Source organism: Notamacropus eugenii, chromosome 1, assembly GCF_028372415.1.
Source record: "Notamacropus eugenii isolate mMacEug1 chromosome 1, mMacEug1.pri_v2, whole genome shotgun sequence".
NCBI classification, from domain to species: domain Eukaryota; kingdom Metazoa; phylum Chordata; class Mammalia; order Diprotodontia; family Macropodidae; genus Notamacropus; species Notamacropus eugenii.
The window spans coordinates 218,477,334-218,496,719 of NC_092872.1; the positions used below are offsets into that span (position 1 = coordinate 218,477,334).

A 19,386-nucleotide genomic window follows, 5' to 3' on the forward strand; every position below is an offset into this window, starting at 1 on the left:
ATTTTAGCACCTGGGGCAAAGTGCCCTGAAACCAGCTTTGTAATTCATGTTCTGAAAATAATACAAGAGGCAAATTCAGTTAATGGGCAGAGTCTGTGTGGAGACAACAGTGCCAGGCCGTAGGGGATGATATCCCAGGGCTATATGAGATTGTAACTGAGGGAGAGAAGCAGAGTGAGGAAGAACTCATCTAGACTATGATTGTATGAACAATTTGGAAGCTTCCAACTTTAACTGATTATTCTTGGTCACTAGAAGCAATGCTCAGTTCTTTCTACGTTGCGGAAGGGGCAAAAGTGCTTCAGAATGAAGCCACAACAAACTTTTAAATGCTGTCTCATTCTTTAAAATTTCTGCACCTTTTAAATTGTGTTGCCCTGAGGAAAAGCTCTGGTTATCCCATCCTAGTTTTTCTTCTGCAAATGAGCACACGTGTACACAATACAATATATGTATGCACCTGTACACAATATGCACATGCATGTACATAGGCATGCACATCTAGGTGTATATACACATATGTGTGTATATGTATGCCTGTGTTTGAGATGGGAGAGAGAGAGAGAGAGAAGGAAAGGGACAAGGAGAGTAGTTTTTGGGAATATGTATACCCACATTCATATATGTATATAAGTATATAAGTGTGTTTCTATTTTGCATATAGATGTTAGTATATGTGTACATAAACATATGTATATTTCTTGTGTCTATCAAATGACTCCCCAACTCTAACCCCCCACCCCAGCAAAGATAATAATCTTTGGGAATATATACACACATACATATATAAACATGTGTACACAGACATATGGCACCATGGATAGAGCTGTTCCTGATGTCAGAAAGACTCTTCTTCTTGAGTTTAAATTTGGCCTCAGTCACTTACTATCTGTGTGACCCTGAGCAAGTCACTTAACCCAGTTGGCCTCAGTTTCCTCATCTGCAAAATGAGCTGGAGGAGGAAATGGTAAACCACTTCAGTATCTTTGCTAAGAAAACCCCAAATGAGATCACGAAGAGTCTGACATGACTGAAATGAGTGAACAATAACAGTCACAACATATATGTGTCTGTTCCCAAAGACTACTCTCCCTGCTGAGTGGGTGGGTGGGGGAGTCACTTGACAGGACAATCAATCTCTATGTAGAAAAGTCAGTCACTGAGTAAGAGTAGCTGGGCATGGACTTTGGACAAATCCTTTCTTTTCCTCGTATGAAAAAGAAGGGGTGGAGAGGGAGATAAAACTCACTTTTAAGAGGACAGTGATTAAGTATGCCTCATTTCTGATTCTTTGTTCCACATAAGCTCAATAACAACATTTCTATTTGTCAAGAGAAAGCTGTGAACATGAGGCAATTCTCATGAATGAATTTAGGAGACTAATTGTTCGAATAACTCTAAACTTTGGGATGCTTTTCTCTTTAGACCCCTGAAGGATGCAAAGAGGACACAGAGGTGGGGGGGTGGGTTTCCCCAGTTTTTCAGGGAGTTCTCTGGAGTTAGCAACTGGGCTTTTTTGGAATATTGTATGTCCTGGGTTCAGATCTTGATTCTGTCCTTGTTTCTTCTCTTCTGCCTCCTTTCCAGCTGCACAGCATCCCTTCTCCTGACTAGCCAGCTCTTGACATTGTCCAGGCACTAGTCTCCAGCTGCCAGGGGGTAACTAGACACCAGACAGGACCCCACCACCTGATGGCTGCATATACTTGGTGAATGCCTCATTTCCTACCTCAGGCAAATGTCAAAAGGAGGCCAATGTCTTTTGCTGATTCTGGCAGGGGGACTCCATCATCCCCATCCTTCATTCTGGGAATATTTTCCCAGATCATTAGACTATATTTAAATAACCATTGCCTCAGAGTCTTGACTGCTGGCATAAAAGAAAAAGTGCTGGCTTTGGAGTCGGAGAACATGAGTTCAAATCTCACCTACATAATTTACCATTTATGTGACCACAAACAAGTACTCCACTTTTCTGTTCATAATTTCTCTCATATGTAAAATAAGAGCTGGACTTGCTGGCTTCTAATGTCCCATCCAACTCTAAATATATAATTATGTCATTCATTTCATATATTCACATTATGCCTATAGAGTACATGGCTCTGGGTTTCCCCTCTAAGACTATCTTCCACTTATACTGTACACATCTTATACATATATATTCATTTGAATGCATATATATTCATTTGAATGTTGTCTCTTCTATTAGACTGAGCTCCTTGAGGGCAGAAACCATATTTTTGTCTTTTTCTCGTCCTGGTACTTGCCGTATAGTGGGCCCTTAATTAATACTTCTTGTGTTGATGATAAAAGACCTGATTCTGACATTGTACTGAACATTGGTTGGATACCATTTCTCCCTTCCCTCGGGGACGGAGGGCTTTTTCTTCATTAATTCTATTCAACAAATAGTTGTTAAAGACCTGTAATGTACATTAATATATTAGGTGCCAGGGATACGAAGATAAAAGTGGGGTCACCTCTGTCCACTAGGGGTTTGGGATGGTATTAGTGATCTAGAGATGCAAAGTATGAATAGGTAAGTCCATGTGAGTTCATTTGAGAAGGAAGAACTCCCAATGGAGGCCTTAGGGAAGATGTTGTGGGAAAGATGACTAGAGAACTGAACTTCAAAAGATGATAAGAACTCTAAGAGATGATAAAGATGGAGTGAATTAGAGGCATGGCTGGGATGAGGTGGGGTGGTGCAATCTGGGCAAATGCCTGGAAGGAATAAAAGGACCATCCACAGGCCAGTTTGTTTGGAATGGAGAGTGAGTCTTTATTCTTTTTTTTAGTGTAGGAATAATCATGTTTGTCTAGTGCTTTCAAATTTTGACCCTTTGTAAGATAGGCAGGTCAGGTACTGCTTCTAGACCTCATGCTTCCACAAACTAGTTCTGTCATTTGGAGCAGCCTCTGTGGGCCTCAGTTTCCTCATCTGCAGAAGGAGGAGGCTGCCAGCTGTACCCCTTCTGTGAGTCTCTTTTTCTTTAATATCCTCATTTTGCAGAGTAGGAAAACTAAGTCAGCAAAGGTTGAATGAGTTGCTCAATCAAGGTCAATCAACAAACTTAAAGTAGATCCAGGTGTGACTGCAGATCTCCTAATCATCAGTTCATCTCTAGGGAGAGATTAGAGTTGAAAAACCAGATCTTGAAATTTTCATACCATATTCTTTGGCTTTCCATGTTCAGAGTATGTTAGGATGAACCTCATCTTGCCATCATCTCATCAGCAATATAAACAACACTCCCTATCTTCTCTTTTATTTCTTTCCTGCTCAAGTACATCAGAAGAGAGGTTATAATGTGACTCATTGTCAGTTCAATTCAACAACCAACATTTTTTAAGTATGTGTCATGCACAAGACTCTGAGTTGGGCACTAATGATGCAAAGATGAAATCAGACATAATCTCCCTCCTCAGGGAATTTTCACAAACTTTCCAACTTCAGATGAGATAATGAGTCTAAAGTACTTTACAAACATTGGTCTAGAGAGACGTAAGTAACCAGTACAACTATGACCATTTCTGGTCTCATCAATACGCCTTCAAACAATCCTCATTGCTACAATATTTCATGACCAATCGGTTCAATCCCTGTCTGAATTTCTCAAAAGGATCTGGCAGAATATTTACCTTCCCTCCTCTACTTACCCCCCAGTGAATTGGAATAGTTGGGAAAGTGGAACAATTCTAGCTTGGGACCTAATTCATTGAAAATACATGCTAATTTTAAAACAGAACACCCAGAGAAGGGAAATGCCTCATCCCCACCCAGAGCTGCCTCTGTGACTCACAGAGAAGTAGATAGTCACCTACATGCAAGAGTGTGCTAGTAAATGTTAAACAATTGGCTTTCCTGGGCTGGGGGAAATGCATGAAATACACACTTTTCAGTTGACTCTGTATTACTTTTTTCTCCATCACCTTCTTAAGTCTAGACAATTAGCAAAGCAATAAATCAATCTCTGATTGTAGCATTTGCTGACTTCTCAGGTATAAATGCTCACACCGAAAATTAACAATAGGTTCCTAAGTCTCTAGCTGTCTCCAGGATGTCCCTGTATGATTTTAGAGGTTCTGCGTATACTCTCTTTTGCTCCACCCATTCACCCTTCTGCCTTCATTACACCCTTAGAGCTTTTTTGAGAGTAGGAATTGTTGAGTTGTTTTTTTTTTTTTTTGGCCATTCTTTGTATACTCAGTATAGTAGACTCAGTGTACAGCAAGCACAGTGCCTGGCACATACCAGGTTGTTAATAAAATCTTGTTGACTTGACTTTGGGCATTAGAGTTCTCTCTTAAAATACAAATACCTCCTGGAGGGATCATACTTAAATCTCTTGTGCACCAAAGCTTTAGTTATATTTTACATTCAAATAGCACTTCAGTGGTTCAAAGTAGCTTTGTATATATTGGCTCATATAAAGTATACAACATTCCTTCCACAAGCAGGGCAAATGTTGTTGCTGACATTTTATAGATGAGAAACTGAAGCTTTGAGGGGTTAGTGAGTTGTCACAGGGATCAGAAATGCAAAAACCCCCACCTCATTCCTAGGCATCACACCTTTTACAAGAAGTCTTCCCTAGTTCTTCTTAATCTCAGCTCCTTCTCTCTGAAATTACCTCAATTTACCCTGTATGTATCCTGTTTGTACTTAACTCTTTGCATATTGTCTCCCCCATTACACTATGAGTTCGTTGAGAGCAAGGACTATATTTTAGCTTTTTTCGTACCTTAGAATTACCTGACACATAGTAGGTCTTCAATAAATGTTCATTGACTGACTGACACCAGGGTTGCCTCTATTATATATTAAGCTTAGCAGTGAGTAGGAGGTATGAGATGCCACTAGGTATCCAGGGGAGAAGGATGGGCACTTGTGTTAGGGGCAAGATAAAAGAAAAGCATCAGGAAAGGAGAGGAAGATTGGGGAGGCCATTTCTCCAGGGAGAAAGAATACATTGAAATACTTCACCCTCAAGGATGATGAATAATTTACTAATTAGATAGTGATTCACCAGATCTGTTTGATTCTGAGCTGGTACCTTTTGTGGGATGAAATTTGAGATGGTCACAGTAAGGGGAGGCAATGGTGTGCATGTTACAATGAAAAAAGGCCTAGCTAGGGGATCAGAAAGCTTGGGTTCAAATTCCACTCTGTCAATTATAATCTATATGATTCTGGTCAATGGGACTCATTTTCTGTGGGACTCATGATTCACTGCGATTCATTTTCCTCATTTGTAAAATGATAAGGTTGAGTTAGAAGACCTCTCAGGTTCATCCTAGTTCTAAAGCTAAGCTCCTTCCCAAATGAAATAATGTATGTACACTATTTTGCAAATCTTAACACACCATGCCAATATCTTGATTTTTTCACTATGTCACTACCTTATGATTCTCTCCATTGGGAGAATTAGAAATGAGTAGGTGCCCATTTGCTGATAATTATCTCATTCAGAGGTTTATCCGTATTGAAATTATCTTTCTTTTTTATTTCATTCAACAAATATTTATTAAGAATTTACTTCATTGGGCATTATATAAATATTAATTGATAGTAACAATAGATAATAGTGCAACGATACATATTTGCATATGATATCAGTCACTGAAATGCTGATTAAAATTTCTTGTTGACAAGCTATAAAAGTATCTGATAACAATTTAAAATGTTACCTTGGTTTGAGCTAGTCAAAATAGTAAGCTTTGAGCTTTTGAGTACAGAGAGGTAACATTTTACTAAATGAACTCACGAAATGTTAGAGGAGAGAGGCATCATCTCATCCCATCCTGTCATTTGACAGCAAATGGAGACTGAGTGAAAATGACTTTCCCAAGGTCACACAGCTAGTGATTTCTGAGTTCGTATTCTTGTCTGTTTAAATCATGGTCCCCAGGCTCACTTTCTGATAAAATGAATCAGAAAATGAAATTGGGTAGTAGATAAGATGATCAGATATTGAAATTTAGCATTGATTAAAATTTCCAGACTTGACCTTTCCCTCTCTCTCACTAAAGACTAAGACTTCAATACATAAAGACAGCCAGATTGTTCTGGTATTTTTTTCTATTCTACAGTTTATTTAGCAATAAACATGCTAAAAACAAATAGTACTTCCATTTTTTAAAATTTTATTATTGAAAACTAGCTTGCCAAGACAAAGATATAGCTTCCTATACTGAGCACTTTTCATAATGGCACAGACCAAATTCCTCTCCCAACATTTTGGGTTCACTTTTATAAAAAAAAATTCTCCGCAGATATTATTCCAGAATAATAATTGCTTTTCAGAACTCTTGGAACTATTTACATTTTTAAAGAATGGACACAATAAATATCCCTGAACTAGGAGTTAGAAAATCAAGATCCTTTAATATTGTGGAGGAGATACATGAGTGAATGAAAAAATATTCATGAAAAACTTTCCATGAACTACCGTAGTGTCCTAAGTGCTGGGGAATGTAAGTACAAAAGTAAATAGGGTGAGCAATCAAGGCTTTCTGAGCCTTAAGTCTATAAATGTTTATTGGATTGAATTGACCCGCAGTTTCTTTATCTTGAAAATGGAAGCTAATGGTGGTATTGAAACCTTAAAGGGTAATAGGCAAAGGTTTATCATAATGATAGGAATCTTTTCAGCAATGACCTCAGTTCAGTCTCAAAGACTATAAAGTACTCTGATGAAATCATAGATCTCAACCTTCCCCATCCCTGTAACCACCCTACTCTCCCACCCCGCAACTAATAGTACTAACTGTCCTTAGTTTGATTTTTGCCAGAAGAACTAAAAAATGAGCTATGACAATATCATAAACAAGATATTTTATAGAAACTGAGTGGCTACTCCAAAAGCAAAATATGGTAAGAGAAAGTGGAGGTCAAAGTGTTGCATCTATTATTTTCAAGTAATAAATATTTATTAACCATCTACTGTGTGCCAGGTGGAGCACCTATATACCACAGTGGATAGAGCACTAGACCTGGAATCAGGAAGATTCATCTTCATGAGTTCAAATCCAGCCACAGATACTTAATACTTGTGTGACCCAGGGCAAGGCACTTAACCTTTTTTGCCTTAGTTTTCTCTTCTGTAAAATGAACAGGAGAAGGAAATGGCAAGCCACTCCCTAATCTTTGCCAAGAAAACCCCAAAAGGGGTCACAAAGAGTTGGACATGACTAAGAAATGACTAACAATAATATGCCAGGCACTGTGCTAAGCACTGGGGATACAAAAAGAGAGGAAAGACAGTCTCAGACTTCAAGATGCTCAAAATCGAATGGAGGAGACAGCAGAGATATAGAAATATGTACAAACAAAATATATAAGATACATAGGAAATAATTAATAGAGGGAAGGCACTAGAATTAAAAAGAGTTGGGAAAGACTTCTAGAAGATGAGATTTCTTAAAGTCTAGAGACTTAAAGGAAGCCAGTAGGCAGGGTTATTTCAAGATGTACAAGATGGATAAATCCATCTACATAAAAGACCATTTGCCCCTGAACTTGTTGGAGGTCCTTGCTACCTTGTAGTGGTCAACCTACAAATTCTATATTTTTCTTTTTCTTTTAAAGGATGTTGCCTGGTAGATTTTTGTCCAATTAGAAGGTCTCCAGATTGTCTTCTAGGTCTTCATTTATAGCTATGTAAGTTACTGGTTGATCTTGCTCAAGAATCAGATGAGGAGATTTTCCAGAAAATTTTGTGTGTGAAAGAGAAAAGGGTGGAGACAGAGAAACAGTCAAAAAATAAAGGCTAAGCTTGCTCTGCTTAACATCAGAGGGTAGAAATGGGAACACAAACAAAGAGACATTTTTGGTGTAATGTAAATAAAAAGAAATTTGCAAATTATTCAAACTGTCCAAAGTGGGAATAGGTTGCTTTGGGATGCATTGGGTTTTATATCAATGAAGACCTTCAAATAGAGGTAGATAGGTACTTTGGAGAAATGTTGGGAAGGTGATTCCTTTTCAGGTATAAGCTGAATAGCGTGATGTCTCAGATCGTTTCTAACTCTGACATCCAAGGGGACTAAGAATATCCTAGGCAAATACAGAAAACAGACTTCATTGTGGTGAAGAATATATACTAGAGAAAGCGTATCCTAAAACCAGTACAAAAAATTATGTGAGTTTAAGGTATTACCAAAGCAAACTATAGGCAAACTGATGACCATAGTTTTAGAGTCAGAAAAACTTTGAGATCATTTTATAGTTGAGAATACTGTAACCCAGAGAAGTTATATTGTTATTATTAGTAGTAGAAGTACTAGTATTAGTGGTGATTAACAATAAATTTATGGTATTTATTCATTTATAATTTTTATAAATGTATAATTATCTATAAACATACTTACAATGCTTCAAGGTTTAGCAAAACGCTTGGCAATTGTTTTCTCATTTTATCCTCATATCAAGCCTGAGAGATAGGAGTTCTTATAATCCCCGTTTTACAGATGAAGAAATTCAGACACACCAGTCAAGTTCAATTCAATTCAATAAACATCTATGAAGTCACTACTGTGTGCCACAGTTGTGTTTGTCCTTCATTCTTGAAGAGGACCCTAACATCAAGATGATGACATGACTTGCACTTGACTTTGTTTTGAGTGAGGGAGGGCTGTGCAGAGTCACCAGCATCACTTCTCCTCCAGAGCCAGCTGAATCCAGTGACCAGATATTCATCAGGATGGCTAGAGATGACCTAGGATGAGACAACTGGGGTTAAGTGACTTGCCCAGGGTCACACAGCTAGTGAATGTCAAGTGTCTGAGGTGAGATTTGAGCTCAGATCCTCCTGACTCCTGCACTGGTGCTCTATCCACTACACCACCTAACTGCCCCTAGGTCTGTTTAAGTAGTTACTTATGAGATGGCCCCATTTAATAAAGAAAAAAATTAAAATATGAGACTGGGAGGGGAAGACTCTCAGGGTTCCTGGGTAGAAGAGCAATAGTTACTATTTAGTATTTACATTCACTTTGTGGTAGGTGTCCAATCTGTGAGCTCCAGTGTACTGTGCTAAGTGCTGAGGATACACGTAAGAAAAAGAAACCAGATAATCCCTGCCCTCAGGAGCTTACAATGTAATGAGGAGGCCACCAGGGGGATAGCCAGTGAAGCTCATGATGTTCCTTCCAGCTGAAACCAAGCAGAAGTGCTGATGAAACATGGAGAGTCTTTTGGAGAGTTCTGAGTTCTCTATAAAGGAAGGCTTTGGGAAGAGATTATTGGCCTTCTTTTCAGCCCTCCAGTCCAGGGGGAGAGGTACCTGAGGGAGCTGAGAAGTTACTGAGTATCAAAAACTTCATGGTGATGACATTTCAGATGGTCAGCTTACCCTGACAGAAGCCAAATATCCCATGGAGTTGAAACCAGAGTGGCTGATGACAAAAGAAAAGAGTGACTTGCCCAGGTCGCAAAACCAGTAAGGGTCTGAAGCTAGATTTAAATTTAAACATTTTTGACTCTGGGTCTAGAGCTTTATTCTTCTTTGTCCCCAGGACCTCTGACTCCACATCCTATGCTCAGTTCCCTATAACATGCCAGTCCTCGCTCACGGTCTCTTCTTTAGTTCCATCCATTTCATCTTCTGATAGCTTATCAGAAATGTTTATCTTTCCATGATGAATGTTTTTAAAAGGACAGTTGAAATGCCATTGCAACAAAAATGATTACCATTCAGTCTCTGATTAAGAAAGAAATTTTTGAGCCCTAGCCTGACATCCACTTATTTCAAGTGAAGTTGACCTAACAAGAAAAGAATCTGTCCTGTCCCTTAGTGTTTGTCCTAATTGATGGCTCTCTCCTTTCAGGAGAAGCTTGGCAGCTGGAAAGCCAGAACAGCAGACTCCAGAGAGAGATTTCTTTTGCAGCTAAAACGTCTGAGTATCAACTTGGATTCGTTCCTGTCTTTTCTAGTATCTGATAAGGCACTATCTTGGCTTCCTCTGCTATCTCCTCTGGTCTTCCTAGGGTGAAGTCAGTTCATTGTTATCTAACCCAATGAGTCACATTTAGACTATTTAAGAAGCAAAGAAGTCAAGTCCACTAGTTTTCCCGCATTTTTTTAAAAAAAATTATCAGGTTGCCAGGATATAGAAATCAAGAGGAAAAATAAAAGAAAGTCTATGTGGGTGGTTGTTGGAAGAGTTGGGGAAGAGAAGAGAGAAAAAGGGAAGGGGATAATATTCCAATTGTAACTGTTAAGAAACAAATCATCACCAACAGAGAAAAACGGAACACATGGTTCTTTGACTGAATGCATGTTTTAGAAAAATTTTAGAATAATTCCTTTTTTAGTTGTTCTATTTATTTTCATTTTTAAGAGTTCTTAACTGTGTGTGTGTGTGATGGATCCCTTTGGTGATCTGGTGAAGGCTAGTGGCCTTTTCTCAGAATGATGTTTTTATATGCAAAATAGAAAAAAAATCTAGAATTTAAAAGGAAACTAATTATATATATATGTAATTTACATATTTTATAATTGTTATAATTTATGAGTATAAATTATATTTATAATTTATAAACATAAATTTACATATTATAGTCATCAACATATACTTAAAAAAAGAAAGTTTCATAGACTCTCAGATTAAAAAGCCCTGATTTAGAATAAAAAGAAAAGCGTGTTATTAGTGATATTCCTGGGCCAAGCATTTTCTTGGAAAAAAAAGCTTTTTAAAATGCGTTGCAGTTTTCTCAGCTGAAAAGTGGATAGAATAGTGGCTAACATTCTGAACATAAGAGTCAGGCAGACCAGATTTTTGACTCTTCTCTCAGACCTTTACTAGTTGTGTGACCACGGACAAGTTCCTTAACTTTTCTGAATCTTAATAATTCCATGAAATGGGGATGACACTAATAACAGCTACTTCATAGGATTAATGTGAGTATCAAACAAGATAATATATGTAAAATGCTTTACAAAATTTAATATACCATACAAAACAAGCTGTTATGAATATCATTATCAATAATAAAATGCATTGATAGCACTGGACTAAGCAAAAATAGGGATATTGTTTTAAATTTGGACAACGGGCTATATTAATCTTAGGAGAGTTTTTTCGTGGACACATCTGAGCTATGTTACATGGTACCTAAGAAAAAACATCTAAAGATTCTAAAATGATCAGGTTAAAATACTCTTTAAAAAATAGTGGTAGTTTTTTTTAACCTTTTCATAGTACCAATTACTTTGCACATAGGAAATTAATTCCCTTAATACAATAAATATTTGTTGAATGTTTGAATGAGTGGAAGAATGCTTAAAGCTACAAAGTTCCCTTTCAAAACTACTAATGCCTGGCTACATAAGATGAAAATGATCTTGAGGGGAAAGGAAGCGTAATTCAAGGTTCCAGTAACTGACACTAGATGGAGTCAAGTTGAGTGAAAGATCAATAAGAAACAAAGTTCATCAGAAAAAGCCAGGAGCAAGCAATGGAATTTTGTAGGTTGGCCAAACTCTTAATGCATTTCCTATACTTAATGCATTACTCAATGAATGGTCAAATTCCAAATCTTATTTCTTCTCCTTTTCAAATTCAACTTGAACTCCTCTGACAGGTGAGTCTTAATGATGTCATTTAAGATAAAGCAGTGATTTATTGAAGGAGGCAAGTGTCACCCCAAGGATAAATAACGGTTTCAGCCACAGCATGCCTTCATGAGCTACCTTCAGAGCCTCCATGTAAATTCCTAACAATTCTGGCCATTTTGCTGGTCTAAGATGTTGCTAGAATAAGGAGTCAAAAGCTTCCTGGATTATTTTATGAGGTTTTTGATCCTCCCTACAGGAGATACTTTGGCAGTTAGGTAGTGCAGTGGGTTGAGTGCTCAGCCTAGACTACTAGGAAGACTACTCTTCAGGAGTTCAAATCTAGCCTTAGACATTTACTATCTGTGTGACCCTGGACAAGTCACTTAACTCTATTTACCTCAGTTCCTCATTTGTAAAATGATCTGGAGAAGGAAATTGTGAACCACTCTAGTACCTCTGCCAAGAAAACCCCAAGAGGTCACGAAGAGTCAGACATGACTGAAATGACTCAACAACAACAAAAAACTGGGTCTATACTAACAATTAGAGACAATTTTCTGAATAATACATGCCAAAATCCCAAATAAATTTAGCATTTATGGTTAGTCTGGGCAAAAACAGACTTTGTGTAATAACATAGCTGATGAATTCAACTTTTACCAGGTAGACTTCATTTGGGGCTGGTTACCGTATCTCAACATCTCAAGCAACCAATCAATTCAGTGACTACCATTAGTCAAATAACCTTTGTATTATTTTATATACATACATACACACATACATACATACACATGTATATATAATATATGTATATGTACATATACATTATACACATATACATATTCATTGTTTGATTGTTTTCTCCTCTTTTCACTCAGTAGATAGTCCAAATATAGAGAGGCAAAATAATATGGCAAGCTGAAAAAATTATTGGATTAATTAATCTTCAAAAAAGCCTTATGTAGCATCCTCATAGGGACCTTTCAGTCATCAGAGTCAAAAAGAAATGATCAGATTTTGTTGTGGTTCAGTCATTCAGTTGTGTCCAACTCTTCATGACTCCATGGACCATAACACACCAGGACTTTCTATCCTCCACTATCTCCCCACCTGTGTCAAGCTCATCTTCACTGCAAATAATCAGAGGGCATTGACAAATGCAGGAGAGAAGAACCCCTCTATCACATATATCCTAAAACAGGCCCACCAAGCTTCCATATATTTATTTTTAATACTGTTCATGCCTTAAAGAGGAGTCCTAAGGTGGATATTACAGTTATTACTTAGGGGAAAAAAGGGCCCTCCCCCCTTTTCACTTCAGAGCATGCACTGATCCCTTCTGACCACTTCTCATCGGTCCATGATGATTAAAGGAGCCCTAGGGGGATGATAAATATGCAAGTTTTTTTAAAGCCTAAATCCTGGGGTTATTTATACAAGTCCAATTCAGTCAATCAACAAGCATTTATCAAGTGCTTACTATGTACCAGACGCTGCATTAGGCACTGAGAATACAAATACAAAGAATGAAATAATCTCTACTCTCAAGGCATATGCATTTCAGGAGAGGAGATAAAAAAATACATACATAAGTATATACAGACAAAATATAAACAGAATAACCCCTGAGTAGCTGGATACAAGATGGAGAGGGAGGGCACTAGCGGATAGAGGCATCAGAATGTCTGTAGTTCAGTGTCTTAACCTTCTAATCAATCCATGAACATTTACTAAGTGCCTATGTATAGTGCCAGGCACTATACTACGTGTTGGATATACAAAAGGAGGCCAAAGACAGTCCCTGCCCTCAAGGGGCTCAAAAAGTCATTTCACTTGAAGATGACCAACACTGCTTTCCATACAAATCAGATTATGAGCCACTTGAAGGCAAAGACTGAGTTATCCTTCTTCACTTGCCTTTATCTCCTTTGTCAGTCACAGGAGTCAACAGAAGCTTAACAAGCATTTGATAAATTAAAAATCCACCCCACAAGAAGGTGCCAGCCATGCCAAGGAGCATTGACTGGCCATTATCTTGCTTGTTGATTGCCTTTCCATGCCTGTTCTTTACTGTCTACGGGCTTATTGAGAGTGAAAATCCCTTGGTAATAATGGACAATGAGGCTTATTCAGTATGCATGCTGCTGTTGTGACATGCATCCTTGAACTGCCTGAAGTACCCATTGAAATCAGTGGGAGTTTGGCCTGAACAGAACCTACCACCTTCAGATTTATCATCAAATGCTCCTAGAGACTGTACCCGGATCTCTTTCACTCTTGCCTACTTCCAGGAGTCCCATCAAACAAACTCTTCCATTGGGTTTTCAGCTGCAGAATTTTATCCTATGCACATTACAGATGTGTCCCTCCCACTCTCCTCACCTTATCCCCCCAGCCAAAGAATTATGAAGCAAACGTTCCTTAAATACTTCTCTTTTTTTCCAGAGAAGCTCAAGTAATTGAACTCTAACTGGCAGCTGTTTTCTGATGTTGGTGATCGGCATGGACAAGACACGCTACTACCGTTCCCATGGGTGCCTGTGAGTCAACAGAAGTTTAACATTCAAGGCTGTTAGTTCACCAGGAATCAAAGACAACATTTTTACTGATGGAGACAAATGAGTAGAGGAAGAGATTCCTGAGTGCATTTGCTCTTTACAAAAAAAAATAATACAGAGGAAGTACTTTCCTTCCTAGATGAGCATGATGGCCCACTGTTAGTAGGGTGAAAGGTTGGGTTGTTCTGTTATTAATGGGGATGGATTTGCACCAACCTGTGCACATATTTCGCAGTTCCTTTTATAACTAACAGCTTACACTTGCAAAATGGATCGTGGGACTATAGTTTATTGCTATAGAACACAAAAAATCAACCAACTCACTCAAGTATCAAAGCTGCAAGTTTGGCCTTATCAACACTGTGGTCTAACTAATGGCATCCTCATCTGCCTGATCAACCACCCTTCTCATTGATGCAGCCTTCTGGACACTGTATATATATTTCAAAGGACCACAGGATTATTGACCTAGAATTGCAGGGGACTTCTGAGGCCATGTAGTCTAACCCCCTCAATTTGCAAATAAGAAAACTGAGACCCAGAGAAGTTAATGGATTTACCTAAGTTCTCACAGAGATGTATTTAAATCCAGGTTCATTGAATTCAGAGTTACTGCTCTTTTTACTGTACAGCATCACTGGCCACTTCCAATGCCACTTGTCACAAAATACCAGAGATATAACTAAGGTGAGATGCATGGGGCTTTGCCTCGGGGAAATCTATTTAGAGGGCACTGCAGTGACCTTCAGCATTATTGAAATAACAGAGTTTAGCACCTAAACTAGTAAGATTATTATCTTAACTATCAGAAGTAGGAGAGGAAAGGGTGGGGTAAGTTTCTTTTCTGTCTACTCTCTAATGCATCTGCTAGTAGTAACCTTGATTCCAGAGTCTCCATCTCTCTACTTTCTCCCATTTATCTGAAGCCTTGATTCACTCAATTTATCCAAGGCATAGTTTGTGGAACTTGTTCTTGCCTCAAATACTCCTAATTCCAGCTTTGATCCAGTCTCCTGGATACCTGGATATTATGTCTGTATTTCAGGCACACTCAGAGTTCCTAACCCTGGAGAACATGGAGCCCAAGACAGAATGGAAAGTAGTTGGTATTGAACCTAAAGGTTTGACCGTTATTCTAAGAAAAAAAAGAGAGATAGGTGGCCTTAGAAGAAGGGTAAACTTTTACCCAAAAAGTACTGGGCAAATAAATGGAAGGGGAATGTAGTATCCCAGAATTAGAGTTGAAGAGGATATAATAAACCAATTAGTCTAATTAGTCCATTGTACAGACTACAAAAGTGGGCCCAAGAGAGGAGAAATGACTTGCCCATGATGGTACTGTAGGATCGTAGAATTGTAGATAAATAGAATGAACCTTAGGGGCAACCTAGTCCAGTGATAGGGCCAGGACTCGGAACCAGGTCCATAGACTCCAAATCCAATATTCTTTCCACCACCCTGTGACATGGCAATGACAGGATGAGTATATCGTGAGAATCTTTTCAACCTTCTATTAAAAATGGCAGAAGACCACACAGCAACATTCATGGACTTATTTCAGGTGTGGGATATGGAGCGAGAGTCCAAATCGAAGGTTATTGGCTATTTGCCCATGGTCTTCTCACCATAAAATGTCTCACGCTAGGATTTCTTTTCTCTTCCCATTTCATTAACCTTGATGTTTTCAGAACAACCTCCAAATCTATTGCAAAAGCAACAGCTGCTGTACTAGCCGGAGAAATCTGGAGATATTGACACAGATGCAACTTTCCTCCATGGGGTGTTCCTGACTGGCTGAGCCTAAGTTCTTCTTTTAAAGGATGGAAGATGACCTGTATTTCGAGGCAAAGTGTTGTATGATAATAATTCTCTGGGATTTTATCTGACTTGATAAAGATGTAGTTCGGCAGCAGCCTTTGTTAACTCATCACCTAAAGCGGTAATGTGATACTTATATGTAATTTTCTCTGTGTAAGATAGAATAAACCATCTTGTAATATATCTGTTAATTGATTTGTTTCCTTTAGCAGCATTTTAATTAAGATCTCTGGTTTGTGAGCAAGAGACATACACTCATGAAGGAGGTCACATGTTTACTTATTTTTAGAAAATGGATTTTTAAAAAATCGATATGCATCAGAAACTGTCAGGTAGCTTAGTTTTAGCATAGGACAAGAGCAAAATTCCCCAAACTACATTTATCCAATGACTTTGTTCTTAGTGGGAAAGGGCAAAGGGCTTTTCCCTCTTATGTTGTTTTTCTTTTGGAGTTGAGATAGAAGAATGATGTTTTACAAGATGCCACAGTTCTCAAGTGGAGCTAAATCAGTGAAGGCGGACTGCATAAAAATTTTTTTGAACTAAATTTGTGATTTTGTTAGTTCAGAAAACTAAATAGGGAACTTTCTGCCAATACATATTTGGTATTTAATCTGCTGTCTATAGTCTTAAAGAATTTCCTGGAGATGGTGAATTGACTGGAGTTACACAGCTGCGATATATCAGAGGCTTGGACATGAACTCAGGACTTTCTGGCTGTGCGACCAGTGATTCCATCTGCCATGCCTCTTCTTCAGTACCTCTGATATGGGTAAAAGAGTTTCCTTCATAACTACCTCCAAGCCTAGAATCTGAACTCCTCGCCTACTGAATGGTTTATTTTTAAATTAAATGCAAAGTGTCCCAAAAGTCTTAGTGCAATTTTAAGCTTGAAAGACACTGTCTCTCTTGCTTGACACAAAGAAGGACTTCAGAAGTCTGGTAGAAGAACTGAAAAATTCAGATATATAGAAACTTAATATCACACAAAGATATTTAGTGTATAGGACCACAGAGCATGGCCGATTCTATTAACCAATCACAAACTATTTCTTTGGTCACTGGCCTTCACCAAAGGCCAAGACCCTTTAATATCTTTAGATTGATTAAGGAGCTTATTGACACACCACTTCAGGGTTGTTGGAAACTTAACGACTTCATTACACTGAAAGGATCCGAATGATTGTCTTTTTTTAATTGACTCTATTTACAATGAATTGACTTTGTTCTATAACTGCCTAAGTCATGGCTCCTTGTCTTTGAACTTAGTTCAGAAACTTAGCTGACCTGTAACAAGTTAAGGCTGGAAGTTCAGTTCTCCTGCTATTATTTCACTATTATATTCTTGGTTCAATACAATCTGTTGTCCTTGAGGGATGTAGGTGGACACCAGGGAGTCTGTTCCACTATCCCTAACCTTGCAGGTGGACTCAGAAAGCAAACATTTCTTAGTGGAGGTGAGGGGAAGCAGAGGTTGTTGCTAGCCTCTCATTCCTAGTTTCCAACCAATAATATCATCCCTCATTCCTCAGCTTTGTAACCAATCATATTGATTCATGTTTAGCTCATTTAACCAATCATAACACGGCCCCCACAAAATCCTTATTCTTTGTTTTATACCCCCCAAAACTATAAAGAAATCTGTTCCCTTCATTTGAGGGCTTAGCTTTACTCAAGAAGCTTAGATCCTACTTATTGGTAAATTCACACTTTAATAAATTGATTATGCTCAGAACTTTGTTCTTTGGTTTACATTATTACGACTGTAACAACAATTTGTACAATTGTACAATTCTGAGTCATCTATGGCTGTCTCATCTAAGTTGTAGAGGCTCACCCTCCATTGTAATAATAAAGAGACAGCATGTAATTGAGGATAGGAGACTGCCCTGGGCTTAAGCTCTGCTTCTAGAACATGCTGACTGTGTGACCCTGGGCAGCTCAGGTAACCTCAGGGCTCTAAGCAACTTTCAGACTATAAGCTGCAGATCAGATACCATCTGTATTGGTGGAGGATGTTTCTTCCACTTCCTTTACCAATTAAATCAGTTCTGGCCTAAAAAATGATGATGACAGCTAACATTTATGTGGCACTTACAGTGTAACATACAATTATTATCTCATGTGATCCTCACAATAACCCTGAGAAGTAGGTGCTATTATTATCCCCATTTTACAGATAAGAAAACTGAATCAATCAGAACTTAGTTGACTTGCCCAGGGTCACACAGCTGGTAAAGTATACGAATCTGGATTTGAATGCAAGTATTCTTGACTCCAGGTTCAGCATATCAGTTGTGCCAATGATCATGATAGTGTTAGTTATTACAATTTATAGTTTGATGTGGTAGAATGAGCGGTGGGTTTGGAGTCAAAGGACTTAATTTCAAACCTTGGCTCTGACATTTACTAGGGGCAATTAGGTGGCACAGTGGATAATAGTGTAGGCCTTGGAGTCAGGAGAACTCACCTGCCCAAGTTCAAATCTGGCCTCAGACACTTACTAGCTGTGTGACCTTGGGCAAGTCCCTTAACCCTGTTTGCCTCAGTTTCCTCACCTGTAAAATGAGCTGGAGAAGGAAATGGCAAACCACTTCAGAATCTTTGCCAAGAAAATCTCAAAAGAGGTCACCAAGAGTTGGTCGTGACTGAAAACAACTTAACAACTTCTGTAACTTTGAGCATATCATTTCCTCTCTTAAAAGTCTTGATTTCTGGGGACAAAGCCAAGATGTCAGAGTAGAAAGATGCACATACACTAGTTCTTACCCCACAGCACGTAAAATATCTATAAAGAAGAACTCTCAACAAATCCTAGAGCAGCAGAAGCCACAGAACAATGGAGCGGAGGAGATTTCTAGCCCAGAGTGACCTGAAAGACTGGTGGGAAAGGTCTATTGCACTGGATGCAAAGCACAGTCCAGCCCAGCCTTGGCCACATGGCACTGGGAGGAGCAGAACTGAGCAGGCTTCAGGGACAGAATCTCCAGCAGCAGTGCAGATCCCTCAATCCCCAGGCGCTAAAGATCAGGGAGAGGGTTTTTTGACTGGCCAAAAAGGGAGCAGGGTGTCCCCATAACTTGGGCCTCCTCAGGTGGCAGCAGTTGAGGCAGCAGCAGACAAGGGCTCCCAAGACAGACAGCAGCCCGCATCCATTGTTGAAGGCCTCATGGTAAAGCCCCTGTAGGAACTGAGTCCTGTGTGGCAGCCCTGCCCCAGCCTGAGCAACTGATCTTAATTTCACACTGAATAGTGATCCTGCCCCCACCTAAAGCCCCTGAGGGATTGGAGCAGCTCATCAGAATCTCAGCCCCCAGTGCTGGCTTGGAGGAACTGGAGGCTAGGTGGTTGTGGACAGAAAACTCAGAAGTCAAGTAACTGGCTGGGAAAATGCCCAAAAAAGGGGAAAAAAATAAGACCAGAGAGGGTTACTTTCTTGGTGAACA

The 19,386-nt window shown here is 38.9% G+C and overlaps 1 protein-coding gene across 4 annotated transcripts in view; it reads left to right on the top strand.

Annotated features, from left to right (window-relative positions):
• The window catches only part of TMEM273 (transmembrane protein 273), a 53,763-nt gene extending 37,632 nt beyond the window's left edge, over positions 1 to 16,131 (top strand). For 3 of the 4 annotated variants that reach the window (XM_072627481.1, XM_072627484.1, XM_072627490.1), the window contains one exon: positions 14,010 to 16,131. In XM_072627481.1, coding sequence (XP_072483582.1) covers positions 14,010 to 14,034 — 25 coding nt within the window. In that variant the 3' untranslated portion in view covers positions 14,035 to 16,131. Of the gene's footprint in view, positions 1 to 9,834; positions 10,908 to 14,009 lie in introns of all 4 variants that reach the window. The other variant, XR_011971395.1, reaches the window with a different exon arrangement.
• Positions 16,132 to 19,386: the final 3,255 nt, after the last annotated feature.